Here is a 15,653-nt window from a genome sequence, read left to right on the forward strand (position 1 = left end):
CTCAGCGAGGGGCCAGAGCTGGAGACACGCGGCACACCCTGGCCTGGCATACTTAGACGCAGCGGTGTCTGCGCTGCTGATAATGCTGCTTTTTCCCTCCCTTCTTGGAGGGACTTGTGAATGAGTGCCCACCAAGAAAAGGAGAAATTTTTTTAGTAACACGTTTTTTGAGAAAGATGTATTATGTAGATAGTTTTGTTGCTTTAAAAAGAAAATATTTACTCCATTCACCTCTCACTGTGGACATCCCCCCCAAAAAAACCACAGCAATGCAGTGCTTGACTGAAAGTATGATTGTTCTTGTTTTCAGGGAATAGAACAATTGAAAAAGGAAGAGAGAAGATGGGCTAAAAAAACAAAATGGATGAACATGAAAGCCGTTTTTGGCCACCCCTTCTCTCTAGGCTGGGCCAGCCCTTTTGCCACGCCAGACCAAGGGAAGGCAGACCCGTACCAGTATGTGGTCTGAAGGACCCCAACCAGCATGGCCACTCAGACACAAGCCCACACCACAGCACTACCGTCCCATCTGTTCTCATGAATGTTTAAATCGAAAAAGCAAAACAACTACTCTTAAAACTTTTTTTATGTCTCAAGTAAAATGGCTGAGCATTGCAGAGAAAAAAAAAAAGTCCCCACATTTTATTTTTTTTAAAAACCATCCTTTCGATTTCTTTTGGTGACCGAAGCTGCTCTCTTTTCCTTTTAAAATCACTTCTCTGGCCTCTGGTTTCTCTCTGCTGTCTGTCTGGCATGACTAATACAGAGGGTGCTGTCTCGAGCTGTGCCCATTCTACTAACTGAGTGGATGTGACGCTGTGCATGGATGGAATAGTTCAGACACCTGGCAGGGGATGCATGGGCAAGCCAGGAGGGCCCTGACCTCCCACTGCCCAGGAGGCAGTGACGGGCTCCCCGATGGGACTTAAAACCTCACCGAAGACGGATGCACCCCTTGAGGCCTGAGAAGGGCAGAATCAGGGCTGGAGCCTTCGGAAGGGACCTTGGCACAGCGACCTCATCCCCCAGCTGGACACAGTTTGCCTCCTAACTCGCAAAGCAATGACCTGCCTTGTACTTTATGGGCTTGGGGTGTGTAGAATGATTTTGCGGCGGAGTGGGGAGAGAGATGAAAGAGGTCTTATTTGTATTCTAAATCAGCACTTATATTCCCTGTGATTATTTGGAAGAGTGTGAAGGAAAGACGTTTTTCCAGTTCAAAATGCCTTATACAATCAAGAGGGGAAAAAATTACACAATTTCAGGCGAGCTGCCTTTTCCTTTGTTACATCTGCTTCCTCTCTCACCACCCCCTCTCCCTGTCTTCCCCAGCAAGATGTCAGTTAAGCAGTGTGGATTCTGACTGCAATAGGCACCAGTACCCGACACATACAGCCCCGCCATCATCCCCTTCTCATTTTATAAACTTCAAAGTGGATTCACTTTCTGATATTTAACCCCCATAAATGTGCACGTACCTGTGTCTTATCTATATTTTAACCTGGGAGACTGTTGTCCTGGCATGGAGATGACCATGCTGCTGGGGTTACCTCACAGTCCCCACCTTTTCAAAGTTGACATATGGCCATACCATTGGCTGGAATCCACAGCCACACCTACGCCTGTGGCACTGGGACGGAATAGATTTTCCATTTGAGAGGCACTTCCTGTGTCAGTCTTGTTTGAAGGAGGTAGGGAGTGCCCTCCAAGTACAAAAATGACAAATATGATTATTGACCATCTGGGAATTCTCACACATTGATTTGTTTTTTAAGCAATTGCCAGAAACCCCCTTTTTTAGCTTTTGCTTGGGGTGGGTGTAGAAGATAAGGTTTATTCAATCCTGTCCTGGGTAGGGCGACAGTGAATCTAGCCATGTGATTTTTCAGAAAAGTAAGTGGAACATGCTGCCTCTTTTCAATTCTGTCAGTGCTTCCACATGGAAACAAAATGCAATAAAATTTTTCCAAAACCTGTTCTGATTTAGCTCTGTCTCTTGAGGTGTTACCGTTAGCGGGAGGCCGACTATCCACAAGCTACTTGAGTTTTCTCCGATTGGGTGTTTCATTGCTCCGTCTCTTGAATGAGGATACTTTATTTTTTTGGTTTTAAAATACATATATGGGCCGGGCGCGGTGGCTCAAGCCTGTAATCCCAGCACTTTGGAAGGCCGAGACGGGTGGATCACGAGGTCAGGAGTTCGAGACCATCCTGGCTAACACGGTGAAACCCTGTCTCTACTAAAAAATACAAAAAGCTAGCCGGGCGAGGTGGCGGGCGCCTGTAGTCCCAGCTACTTGGGAGGCTGAGGCAGGAGAATGGCGTAAACCCGGGAGGCGGAGCTTGCAGTGAGCTGAGATCCGGCCACTGCACTCCGGCCCGGGCGACAGAGCGAGACTCCGTCTCAAAAAAAATAAATAAATAAATAAAAATACATATATGGTCCTCTCTTGAACCAGCTTGCCCCACCAGGCCTCTTTCCTTGGCTTTCTGCAGCCTGAATCAATTCCTGTGTGTTGATGGGCTTTCCTAAGAGCTTTCCTGAGTCAGTTAACTTTGACTCGCCTCTATGGTGCTATTCATGCGATACGGGCAAGGCTAAGATGCTAAGATTTTTTTAAAAGAATGCTGTTTTAGATCACGTTGGTAGCATTTGTTCTCCACATGCTTTTAAAAAATTTTTTCTTAATATACAGTTCACTTAGGTATATGAAAGAAGTGTGATTGTATTAAATGACTAGAGCGGGGCTGCAGCTCTGGGCCTCCCCTAGGGGAGAGAGATTGGTAATACTCCATCCTCTAGGGCATTTTTTAAAGTGAGACAGGTGAGTTCTTTTCCCCCTGGCATTTCTAAGGAATGCAGCAGACAGTGCTGAAGATGCATTGACTTTTTTTAGTCCTAAAAATAGAAACTCATCCTTTGAAGTTGTGCATACTATGTTTATCTTTCCAATACAGTGGGGTTCCTTCAGATATCCTATAAGATTCTGCCTCTGGGTTTGTATAGGCCTTGGCTAGAAAGAGTCAATGTTTCTGAGCTCTCAAACCAGTTGCACTCAGAAGATAGGAATACCCCAAGGTTCCTGGCATTTTTATTTCATTTTTATTCAGACTGATAACAGTTTGCTGAGAGCACAATGACTGAGGAATGTGGCCATCATTTGCAGGATAGTGATTGGTTCCCGGCCTGGCTTCCACATAGGAAGAAAAAACATCCCTGAGCTTTCCTCAGCATTTCCAGATACAATGAAAGAGGACATCTTTCTACACAAAGTCGCCCCAACTTTTGGCTTGGACACAGGAGTTCTAATAGTACTGTTTGGTGAACTCATGGGAAAATGAACCAGTAGTAGCCACTGTCTTTCAGAGCATGGGCTCTGGGGAGTGGAAGTGAAAAATAAAGATGTGGCTCGTTGGGTTAGGTGTCAGGTTTGTGTTCATAGCAACCAGACTGAATATGCAAAAGGCTTAGATCCAAGCAAATCTGTGATCTATGCATATTTGCTTGGACTTGGTAATACTTCCTCTTTTTTGTTAGAGACAAGGTCTTGCTCTGTCACCCAGGCTGGAGTGCAGTGGCACAATTAGAGTTCACTGCAGCCTTGAACTCCTGGGCTCAAGTGATTCTTGTGCCTTGGCCTCCTGCGTATCTAGGGCTACAGGCATGTACTACCATGCCTGGCTAATTTTGTTGTTTTTTAATAGAGTCAGGGTCTCACTGTGTTGCCCCAGCCAGTCTCAAATGCCTGGCCTCAAGCAATTGTCCTGCCTTAGCCTCCCAAAGTCTTGGGATTACAGGCGTGAGCCACTGGGCCCAGCCCCGTACTTCTTGTTGAAAGAGCCCCAAGTATTAGCTTTTGCTCATCTGGCTAGGCCACTCAAATAGTTAAAATCCACCGTCCCCTAATGCAGAAACCATTTAGGTGAGGTAAATTAACAAACATTTTAAACACATATGTGAGGTTGGCATTACACAGAAGCTCCTCTCTGGGGGGCTGGGCTGGGCTTTCTCAGCCAGACTAATGGGTTTTAAATTTCTCTGTCTTCAAGACTTGCAGTGCATCAGTTTAGAGGGTGAGCCAGCCAGTAAAGAGAAGGGGCCCCACCTAGAAGGTGCCCTTCAATATCAAAGAAACGTGAAGAGAGAAAGATTTTGCTAGAATCCTCCTCAAAGGTGTTCTTGAGGTTGCCAGACCAGCAACACCAACATCAGCATCCCCTAAGAACTCGTTAGAAATGCACGTGCTCCACCCCCACCCCAGACTACCGAACCAGAAACAGTGGGGCCCAGCGGTCTGTGTCTTCACAGCCCTCCCAAGTGATTCTGACTATCAAGTGTGAGAATCCACTTGGGGCTTGCAGGGGTCCCTCCTCAGGTGGTCCCTGATGCCTGCTGGTGATATGGGTCCTGTGTGCTGCCGGGCTCAGCATAGTGCAGTCGGGGTGTGCTGATGGTGAGACAGGCACGTGCTCCCTCCACTGAGAAGCCACTGAGACCGCCTTGCCTCATAACCTGCGGCCTCCCCAACAGACAACTGCCAAGACATCAAAGAAAGTCTGTATGAGGCGGATCCAAAGTATTAGCCTGCCCACCACTCCTTGTGCATCTCATCAGTGGAACCCATCTCTAGACCAAGGGCCCTTTGGGTGAAGAACCAGCCCAGAAGGGAAAGAGAAAAGCATAGAACCAAGGGACCTCCAGATGGGAGTGGTGGCTGGTGAGCAGTCTAGAGCCAGGAGCATTGTAGCAGCCCAGATACGTGGCCTGTACACGTCCTGACCTTTGCTTTCCACATATGGGTTTAAACACCCATGTGACTTTTTCTTATATTCTTTAAATACATATCTGACTTAGGATCACCTCACAGAAGAGACAGAATTCACGGTGAAGCAGAAACAAGCCTCTGACCAGTGTGCTCCCAACCTGAACCTTCTTTTTCTCACCTTCTCCCTCAAGAAAACATCTTGCTGACTTGAGCAGCGTGATTGCCGTAGCAGAGTGGTCCCCAGGGATCCCACTCTGTTGTGGCACACAGGAGGAGCCGATGATGCTGATCCAAGGAGTGATGACAAGCGCTGCAGAGGGATGTTTGCCAAAACCTTCAGGGGGCCGCATATGCTCTAACACCGACATAAGGATGCCCTGAATTTCTGCAGCTGAGGCCATATTGTCTGGTGACCAATATTGGGTCCTGGCTTCCGTCTTTGGTTCAAATCTCTGCTTGGCTACTTATTACCATACCTACTACCAAAATATGACCTTGAGCAGTAACTTCTTTAAGTCTCAGTTTTTTCATCTGTAAAATGGGAATGATAATCTAAATCACAAAGTTAATGGAAGGATTACATGAGGGTGATGAATGGGAATGTATAGTGTGTGGCCCTGGTATGGCTCTATAAGTGTTAGCTGTGTTAGAGCTGTGCTTTTCAAACCATCAGTCACAACCGTTCATGGTTTGCAACCAGCATGTTTTTCAAGAAAAATGTTTAATGCATTACATATTGCAGGGTAAGTATTGTTTTATGAAGCTTAGAGGATTGTGTGTATATGTGTTCTGGAATGAAACAGAAAAATGTTTCCTCTTGTGGATTACAATATAGAGGTATGAAATCTCTGGCCGGGCGCAGTGGCTCAAGCCTGTAATCCCAGCACTTTGGGAGGCCGAGACGGGCAGATCACAGGGTCAGGAGATCAAGACCATCTAGCTAACCCGGTGAACCCCCATCTCTACTAAAAAATACAAAAAAAAACTAGCCGGGCAAGGTGGTGGGCCCCTGTAGTCCCAGCTACTTGGGAGGCTGAGGCAGGAGAATGGCGTAAACCCAGGAGGCGGAGCTTGCAGTGAGCTGAGATCCGGCCACTGCACTCTATCTAGCCTGGGTGACAGAGCAAGACTCTGTCTCAAAAAAAAAAAAAAAAAAAAGAAATCTCTGATGAAGAGAGACAGTGCTATCTGCCCAGCTATGAAGAGACACATTTGCATAGACTGCTCCCTGAGGCTCTGGCTTTCTACATCTGATGATACAGGGAGCAGGGAACAGCCTGTTCTCGCTCTGTGGGGCTCAGTTGAGTCTGCACAGACTCTTCCTTCCTCAGAAGCCTTAGTCCTAATACATTCATTTTGGAGTGTTGGTGAGTTTGTTCACGGATCAAAGCTCATGTATCACCCAGGCTTACCTGAGCCAAAAGGCCCGTCACACACCCTTTGCAAGAGCTGCTGGTGTCGACTATGACCCCCTTACCAGGCATCAACAATTTTTGTTTGTTCTCTTGAGCCTGAAGCTAGTATTACTGCTCCTCTGCAAACCTCAAGTTTAAGAACTTTGCCTGCAGGATTCCTTTAAATCCACATAAAACTCAAAATTGAGTCCTACCAGGAAAAAGCAGCCCATTTTTATACATCAGATTTGTTTGCAATATTTTCTTTCCGGACTCAAAAGTCAACACTCCCTGAACGTTTGTCCACTTTACTGCTGAAGACCTCTGGTAGACAGGCCAGGCTCTGTCTGGAATACTTTTATGAGCTTGGTGAGGAGGTTGAGTATAATCCAAGAGTGCCTATCTGGGAGCATGCCACATGAATGGCAAATAATCATCCTGTGGGCTCTTGGCTTCATTCCCCTTCTCTCTGAGCTCAGCCTCGGCACAGTGGTGATTTGCAGTAGAGCTGGAAACATGTTGGGCAGAAAAAAACGACACTACTTCTGGTCCCAGTTCTGATACATAACAAGCTAGATGAGCCTTGGCCACTGTCATGGCCTCTTGGAACTTCTGTTTCTTCCCCATCTGCCAATCATCAATACTCATACCCACCTCCTCACAAGGAGGCTATAAAAACCTGTGGTCATGGCTTTGAGTCCAAGTCAGTATGGATGCAGCCAATCTGTCATTTCTGGGTGTCTCCTCTGTAGCTGGATCTGCCATATGGTGATGTCCCAGCTCTTGTGCTATCAAGTTAAAGCCTCTTTCTCGACAGGCTACAGACAATCACCCGGGAAGGGAATGCAGAATGCCCAGAGCAAATCATCTCAGCTGGTCACTGCTTCTGTGCCAAGAAGGGAGGCCTGGTGAGGGGCCAGTCAGGAAGCAGCATGGCATCCCATGTTCATGACCCACATGAAGGTCCCTCTAGACTTGTGTCAACAAGATCCATTTTCTGAAACAGCTGTTTTTGTTCTGATTATAAAAGTAACATTGGCTCATTGGTAAAACTTGGACTATGTGAGAAGTCTACAGAAATAAATACAAATCATCTAGAATTCCATCCCCAACAGTAACCACACAAATGTTCTAATGTCATGTAAAACTATATTAAACCATCTTTTCTAGCTGCATAGTGTTATAGAATCGTTTGCTTAACCATCGTTATTGGGCATTTCTCGTTAACAACTTTGCATTATTATAATTCAGTGTTCAAGTTTGTATTGCATAAATCTTTGTCTGATTATTGATTATTTTTAAACTTTTTGTGAAATAACTTCAGACTTAGAAAAATGTGACAAAAACAGTACAAAGAGTTCCCATGTACCCTTCAATCAGTCTCACCAAAGGTAAATATTTTATACAACCATAACACAAATATAAAACCCTGGACATTGGCAACACCATACCCTTAACTAATGTATGTGCCTTATTCACATTTCTCCTGTTGTCCCATTAACACCGTTTTCTGTTCCAGGATCCCACACTGCATCATTTGCGATGTCTCCTTAGTCTCCTCCAGTTTGTGACAGTTCCTCAGTCTTCCTTCCTTTGTCTTTCATGACCTTGACCCTTTTTAAAAATTGAGGTGAAATTCCTGTAACATAAAATTAGCCATTTTACAGTGTACATTTAATGCATTCACAATGTTTTGTACCACCAGGTCTATCTGGTTCCAAAATCTTTTCATCAAAAGGGTCTTTGACCCTTTTGAAGATGTAGGGCAGGTATTCTTTAGGCTGTCCTTCAGATTGTGTTTTTGATGTTTTTCTCATGGTTAGATTGAGGTTAGGCATTTGGGACAGGAGCACTGCTGAAGCAATGTGTCCTCGTTGCACCGTATCAGGAGGCACATGGTGTTGATATGTTTCATTATTATTGTGATGTTAACTTTGATCATTGGGTGAAGGTGGTACCTGCATTGTTTCTTCCCTACTATTAAGGTACTGTTTTTCCCTTTGTAATTGATAAGTATCTTATGAGGATATACTTTTGAGATCCGATTTTTTTAACTTAGAATTTATTCGAAAGTCGAGAGTCATAAATCTCTGAGATGGTGTGGGAAGAAAAAGTGCTGGAGAAGAACTGGCGTAGGGTACCATCAGATCCCAGACTGTGTGTGTGCCTCAGTTTCTCTTTCTGCATAACAAAGGATTGTGCCAGTTGTATAACGATCTTGCCTGGAAGAGAAAACCTAGAACTAGATACACAGAGATCTTTCTTGAGTCATGTGAATGAGCAGTGCCCGAGGCCGGCAAACCCACAGCAAATTCCCTTGGCTTCCAGAAGAGATGGAGAAAGCAGTGCCCCCACTGGAGGGTCAAAAGCCTCTGTGCAGGGTGTTGTGGGCCTGGAGAGCTGGCCTGGCCATGTCTTTACCTCCTCTGGGCATCTCCCCACCCCAACACCCTTTCTGTGGCCTGGTGGCTGAGTTGCAGCCGACACCCAGAGGCAGGTGAGTTGACAGCTTGGAAGAGGCTGCAGGGTGGATCTGCTGCATGAGCAGGCCTGAGCACAGCCTTACCTCCCCACAGTGGTCCTGGGTGCCCTCCGGCTGCCTACTGCATGTTGGCACTAGCTGTATGAGCACCCGCTTCTTCACCTCGCATGCTATTTGTGTCCTGCACTCTCTCCTTAACCCCATCGTCCTTCTGCTGTGTTTGCAGCCCCTATCTACCCTGGTTGGAGTGGCCAAAAATATTTAGGAGGGGGTCACCAGTTTGTAGCAGCCTCAGAGGATGCGTGGTTCCCCTTATGCCTCAGCCACTCATCAGCCTGGCCCCTGCCCATCATTTGGCGTTGCATTTGTGGAAGGAAAGAAGGGGAGGGCTGGGTGGTGGATGGAGAACACGTGAGTCCGCCAGGCAGGCCCTGCTTGCTGTGTTGCTCCACGCTGCTGTCTACCCACGCCCCAGAAGTCCTCCGAGGCACCTCCCGGGGCTGAGCTGGGCCACAACAGGCTGCCCTCTCAGACCCCATCTTACCCACGCCCTGGACCCCGCCACTGCTGTGCCATAGCTGGGGGTGTGTACATGAGCTGCACAGCCCAGCACCACGCTGACGCTGATGCTCTTCATCCCCTTCTCCCTCCAGGGCATCGAACGCCTCAAACGAAAGAACCAGCCCAGGGAGCGCACGGGGAGCTGGCAGTCAGTAAAGGAGACCTTTGGTGGGGACTTCTCCCTGAACTGGTTCAACCCGTTCTCCAGACCGTGTCAGCCAGAGATCCCCAGTGACAAAGACATGGTGCGGCAGGTGACATCGCTGTCAGACACCGAAACAACGGAGGATCCATCAGAGGAGACAAAGGATGAGGACTCTGTGGAGGTGACAGATGAATAGATGCTGCTGTGGGGAGAGAAGCAAACACTAAAAAGTGCTGTCAACCTTTGTCCTGGGGTTTTGGATAACGGGGCTCATGGGCATGGTGTGCTCCCAGCACCCCCAGCGCTTCCCTGAGCCGCTTGCTTGGCCTTGCCATTCCTTGTAACCCCTCCTTCATCTCTCCATGTTGGGCCAGGTCTGGGGGTCGGGAGTAGGCTGGGGACATCAGAGGAGGATGGGGGCTTTCTCAGAGTTCATCTAAGAAGAGTGAGGGCTGAGAGGGCTCGTCAAGAACCGTTCTCCAAGACTGGGCGGCTTTTACATTCTCCGCACAGCAAAGGGAGCTTTGGAACAGGGCAGCCCAGGGGCAGAAAAGGGCTTGCCTCTGGCTTTCCCTGGGATTTCTGTCTTCTCTTGGGAAGGCTGGGGCCTTGGCTCCTGGCTTTGAGAGTTAAGATTGTGACAGAAGGACCGGGCAGGGCTGGCCTTGGGGACCTGGGTTGGGACACTGACATCAGGGGAGACTAGCCTGGAAAGACTGCAGAGCTGCCGGCCACTCCCTGGAAAGGGCTTCCCCGCCCTGCTGCCTGCTGAAATTAGGAGGTAGAGGTGGCTGCCACATCTACCTGCAAGGGCCAGGCGTGGTTCAAAGAGGACCCCGCATTAAGCTCTACACACACATGTGCAGGACATGGCCAGCATGGACAGAGCCAGAGTTATGACAGTAGCGCCGAAAATGAGCCACCATTCCACAGACACTGGAGTCTTCACTGCGCGGGACAGCTGGGAGCTGTCCTGCCTGTGGCTACGTATCTAGCCATTCACAGGTGTGGGTACGGGAAGGACGTCTTTAGAGCTACTGGGGACTCTCTAACCACTCCCATGAGAACTTAATTGAACGTTACCTCTTAGAGGAAGTCTAATAACACACGTAGGTAGAACTAACCATAAACCCTGCCTGTGTGTTTGAGGCCAGTTCTCCCAAATTGGTGCCCATCTTGTCTCTGAAAAGATGGGTGATGGCCAGGGCCTGCTGACTGATGAAGCAGATGAATCAGGAAGACAGACACACACACCCTACCAGGATGAGTCTGCCCTCTATTCACCCCATTTGAAGCCTGGGGTGTCTGTGACCACTTCTGAAGGTCTGAGCAGCATTCTGGTGCTCCTAAACCCCATTCCAGTGGTTGCTGAAGCAGCATCTTCTGCACAAAGCCCAACAGAAGAGTTCTTATCCCCGTTTGGTATAAGAAGTGGATTCACCACCCACTCCCTCCACGGGCCTTTGTTCCTCTCTTTGGGCCATTTCCCCAGCATCTACTGGCGTCAGGATTGGCAGGGGCATAGGCACTCAGCAGAGCATGCCCCTGCAAGGCCTCAGTGTCAGGGCCCTCCTTCCAGCTCCAGGCAAAAGGGCATGAGTCCTGGCCCCAAGTGGCCTGTGGCTCCAGTTCAGAGGAGAAGAAGGTCAGTGTTTGGAGGTGCAGTCTCAGGACACTGAGAAAGGAAACTAGCAACCACGAGAAAGAAAAGAGCCAAGCAGCATCGTGGTTCTTGGACAGCATCCTTGGACACTCTGTGAAGGGTGACGATCCTGCCAGAGACCGTCTCTCTACAACTGATGACCCACAAGGGCCTGGGGTTAATTGCTCAAAGGGCCCAATGTTCACAAAGCCACCTCTGCCCTAATCCTTGCTCAGAGCTCTCCAAGTATCACCCACAAGAGGGGTGATGGGGGATTCTAACATTAACAGAGCAACCAGAAAGACATTGGGCCTCCCACAGTCAGGCTGCAGGCCCACTTTCTTGGTCCTTATCAGCTTTAATATTTATTCATAACGACATAGGAGCCTGAGTCAGCTGTAAAGGCCGTTAACTTGCAATCTGGACAGGAAGTTGACGCTCACCACTTTGGGTAAGAGCTGCTCTGACTATAGGGCCCCCCTATTTGTTATCCTAACTCAGAAGCATCTCTGGGCTGCCAGGGTGGCGGATGAAATACCAAAGAGTTCACACCAAGGAGGAAGCAATGCCCGCGCCCGGAGTCTCCTAGGGGACAGCAGTTCGAATAAGCAAAGAGGATTTGCTGGTCACTCTTTGCTGACGTGGGTCTTTATGGTGAGTTCAGGCCTGAGGACAGGGGTGTCTGCAAAACCACATGGCCCTTGAGAAATGTCCTTGCACGTTGGGCTTCAAACTCCTCTCCCAGGGATCCAGCTTGGCCTGAAAGCAGAGGTGCACACCAGCCCCAAAGCCCATTGTGTTTTCAGTTTGGTTGCTCTGGAAAGGAAGGCTGGGGTGAGGGGGCATTTTATCTGCACAGAGGCAGACCCTGCCTCCCCTCATCACTGACCCCATCTCCAAGGTAGACCTCAGCCATGTCAGTCCCTGTTCTGGAAGGTGCTGGGCTGGGCCATAGCCAGGGTTCTGTAGGTAATTAACGTGTCCAACCCCGAGCCTCGCCTCCCTATACCAGCGACACAGTGGTCTGTCTGTGGTGACCGTTCACAGCATAACATTCTGCTTAGCCTCAAACTGACAGCATTGCAACTGATGTCAAAACCCGATGAGATCTTACAGGGAGAGAGAGTGGGTGCAATCTGCCTCGTTCTTTGAATAAAAAGCTCTTTGCTCACCCTCAGTGGCTAGAGTCTCCTGTTTTAATTAAGAGATCCCAGCCCAAACCCTTGGGCAGTGTCCTTCCTCATGGGTCACCCTAAAGGCACCTCTAGGAAAGCTACTTTTCTTCCATTCCCAGTGTGGGAGACAAGTGTCATACGGCACCACACAGTGGCCATGCCAGGCTGTAGCACCTCTTGGGATCGGACACTGTGCTGTGGAGTGACTGACCAAACCCTTCTGTTTGTGTCACCACCCTTGTGGTATTTCCAGCAGAAGGAACACTCACCTTTCCTTCAATAAACATTTATTGAACACCTACTGTATGCCAGGGAGGTGGGCAACTGGGGCAAGGGTGACCAGGATTGAGGTTTTTTCACTTGGGCAGCTGGAAAGGCAGAGGATGACAGGTATCCCACCCTGACTGTCCTGTGAATTAGACACAAAATAACCCTCATTCAAGCTACGCATGTGCCTCTGCCAGGGTGTGTATCCAGTTGGGGTGACAGCCTTTGAGAGAGGGGTTGGATGTACTGAACAGACAATAAAGAAGCCAACTCCGGCCGGGCACGGTGGCTCACACCTGTAATCCCAGCACTTTGGGAGGCCGAGGCGGGCGGATCACGAGGTCAGGAGATCAAGACCATCCTGGCTAACACGGTGAAACCCCGTCTCTACTAAAAAAATTACAAAAAATTATCTGGGGGTGGTGGCGGGCACCTGTAGTCCCAGCTACTCAGGAGGCTGAGGCAGGAGAATGGTGTGAACCCAGGAGGCGGAGCTTGCAGTGAGCTGAGATCACACCACTGCACTCCAGCCTGGGTGACAGAGCAAGACTCCGTCTCAAAAAAAAAAAAAAGAAGCCAACTCCTCGGAGCACCTTTGCCTGGGGAGGTGGGGAGGCCAAAGGATTCCATGGCTCCCCAAGTGACCACATAAAATAAACCCCCAGCACAGGATACTTTAATTTTTTTTTTTTTTTTTTTTTGGAGGGGGGCTCCCCCCTGTCCCCCCGGCTGGAGGGCAGTGGCGCGATCTCGGCTCACTGCAAGCTCTGCCTCCCGGGTTTACACCATTCTCCTGCCTCAGCCTCCCGAGTAGCTGGGACTACAGGCGCCCGCCACCTCACCCAGCTAATTTTTTGTAATTTTAGTAGAGATGGGGTTTCACTGTGTTAGCCAGGATGGTCTCGACCTCCTGACCTAGTGATCCACCCACCTCGGCCTCCCAAAGTGCTGGGATTATAAGCGTGAGCCACCGCGCCTGGCCCACAGGATACTTTAAGAAGCTTATTGGCGTAAAGAAAAAAGGACTCAGGGACCACAGAGTTTTCTTGAAGTAGAGTTTAATTTAAAGCATAGTGATCATTTGAGCAAATCTCTGGAGGGCAGAACAAGAAGGAGTAGGCTTCAGTTAACAGAAGCAGCCTTGAGTTGCCAGGATGGTGGATGGAATACCAAAGAGTTCACACCAGGGAGGAAGCAATGCCTGCCCCCTGGAGTCTCCTAAGGGGCAGCAGTTAGAATAAGGGAAGAGGATTTGCTGGTCACTGTTTGCTGACATGGGTTTTTATAGTGAGTTCAGGCCTGAGGACAGAGGTGTCTGCAAAACCACGTGGCCCTTGAGAAATGACCTTGCAGATTGGGCTTCAAACTGCTTGGAGCACCAGGAGAGGGACTTCCCGGATTTCAGGGATAGAGAGAGGACAATGGAGGCAATAGGAGGAGAATGCACTTCTAGCAGGCCCACCCCAGTGCTGAGAGAGCACTCCAGTTGACAGGTGCCTTCAGGGCCTGCAAACACATGGCCTGAAGATATGGCAGCTTCTCACGGGGCACCAGCGGGTGGCAGCTACTGGGGACTCTAACCACTCCCATGCCCATAGCCTGCTGCTCCAGTGAGAGAATCTGTGGCTTTGAAGTCTATGCATTTGAACTGAGACAATGGTGGCCCTGATTTTTGAGGCCATGACTCAGGAAAGGGATGGGATTCTGTGGCCTAGGCTGGTGTTTATAGCTGTGTGATAGCACAGGACCTGGCCTTGTGGGTCTGGCTGCTTATGGTTGTGTTGGCCTTTCTGACCTCCTGCTCTTGAATCTGCCCTCATAAAAGTCATCAAATTTAATCATCCATAATCTGAAAGCTAAGCACAAAGTAGGAAATGCTGAAATCTCAACTAAGGCTCCACAGCATCAGACAAGGCTACTTAGTGATGAGAACAATCTTCTGAGCGTTAATCTCTTTCACTTGTTTGGAACTTAACTTGACGATAAATTTCTTGGGTCCAGTTTTTATTGGGGTGCATTTTATTTGGGATTGGATGGTCTCACCAGGCTGCACCGTCCTGGAAAATTCAAAGACATACGGACATACAATCAGTCAAGGATGTTACGGGAAGAGGAAGAAGGTGAGTTGGGTGAGAAACCAGAAAGCCGAGCCTTAGCTCAGCCTCTTTGAAAAGCCCTGGCCATTCCAGGGCATGGCACATTCCTAGATGGTAAGACACAATATTGTCATTTGGCACAATTCTCCCCCAAATAAATAGGTAAATTCAATGCAGTATCAATTTAAATCCCAACTGTTTTTAAACTATATGACAAGATGATTCTAAAAGTTCTATAGCAGAACCTACACCCTGGGTGCTGCTATCAGTTTTCTCAGATGTAAAGCAAGATGGTTACCAGCTGGTTTCCAGAAGCTCTTCCAACTCTGACATTTCACAAACCTTCCCTGGAGTCTGCCTGACTTTACTACAGATGTTCTTGTTTCACGGGTGTTAGCAACAGTTATCTATTACATGAAATCTAAGAGGAACACGTATCTCATGTTGAATCCACATGAAAGGAATTGTCTCGCCCCTCACTACTCAAAGTGTGTTCTGGGGCTCAGCAATACTAGCATCACCCGGGAGCTTGTAGGAAAAACAGAATCTGAGGATCCACCCTAAACCTACTGAATCAGAATCTGCACTGTAACAATCAATACTCTCCAGGTAATTTGTGTGCACGTTAAAATGTGATAAATCCTGATCTAAGGAAAATAGGAGTCTACTGATTTTTACCTGGAAGATTCACACATCCTGTAAGAAAGAGACCATCAGAAACCTCTCAGAAACAAAATATTAGAGTTCAGTAAAGGTTTTTGCTGGATAGATCAGCATGCCAAAAATCAATTTCCATATAGTCCAGCAAATGATTAGAAAATATAATGAAAAATATTCCATTCACAAAAGCTATAATACTGATGCATCTTGGAATTAACCCAACTAAGAACGTGCACGTGGGTATATAAAGAAAACAGGGCTGGGCGCAGTGGCTCAAGCCTGTAATCCCAGCACTTTGGGAGGCCGAGGCGGGCGGATCACAAGGTCAGGAGATCGAGACCATCCTGGCTAACACAGTGAAACCCCGTCTCTACTAAAAAATACAAAAAACTAGCCGGGCGAGGTGGTGGGCGCCTGTAGTCCCAGCTACTCGGGAGGCTGAGGCAGGAGAATGGCGTGAACCCG

General features: G+C 48.4%; 2 protein-coding genes across 8 annotated transcripts in view; one reads left to right on the forward strand and one right to left on the reverse strand.

Moving 5' to 3' along the window:
• ZDHHC3 (zinc finger DHHC-type palmitoyltransferase 3) overlaps nt 1-12,167 on the forward strand; it is a 60,954-nt gene extending 48,787 nt beyond the window's left edge. For 4 of the 7 annotated variants that reach the window (XM_023231694.3, XM_023231697.3, XM_023231696.1 and 1 more), the window contains one exon: nt 9,296-12,167. In XM_023231694.3, coding sequence (XP_023087462.1) covers nt 9,296-9,544 — 249 coding nt within the window. In that variant the 3' untranslated portion in view covers nt 9,545-12,167. Of the gene's footprint in view, nt 1-310; nt 1,978-4,855; nt 5,720-9,295 lie in introns of those variants that run through there. The other 3 variants (XM_023231700.2, XM_023231699.3, XM_023231698.3) reach the window with 3 other exon arrangements.
• Nucleotides 12,168-13,478: 1,311 nt separating this feature from the next.
• TGM4 (transglutaminase 4) overlaps nt 13,479-15,653 on the reverse strand; it is a 40,733-nt gene continuing 38,558 nt past the window's right edge. Inside the window, exon 14 of the mRNA XM_026454865.2 lies at nt 13,479-14,489. Coding sequence (XP_026310650.1) covers nt 14,348-14,489 — 142 coding nt within the window. The 3' untranslated portion in view covers nt 13,479-14,347. The remainder of the gene's footprint in view (nt 14,490-15,653) is intronic.

This window comes from Piliocolobus tephrosceles, chromosome 2 (genome assembly GCF_002776525.5).
Source record: "Piliocolobus tephrosceles isolate RC106 chromosome 2, ASM277652v3, whole genome shotgun sequence".
In the NCBI taxonomy this organism is placed as follows: domain Eukaryota; kingdom Metazoa; phylum Chordata; class Mammalia; order Primates; family Cercopithecidae; genus Piliocolobus; species Piliocolobus tephrosceles.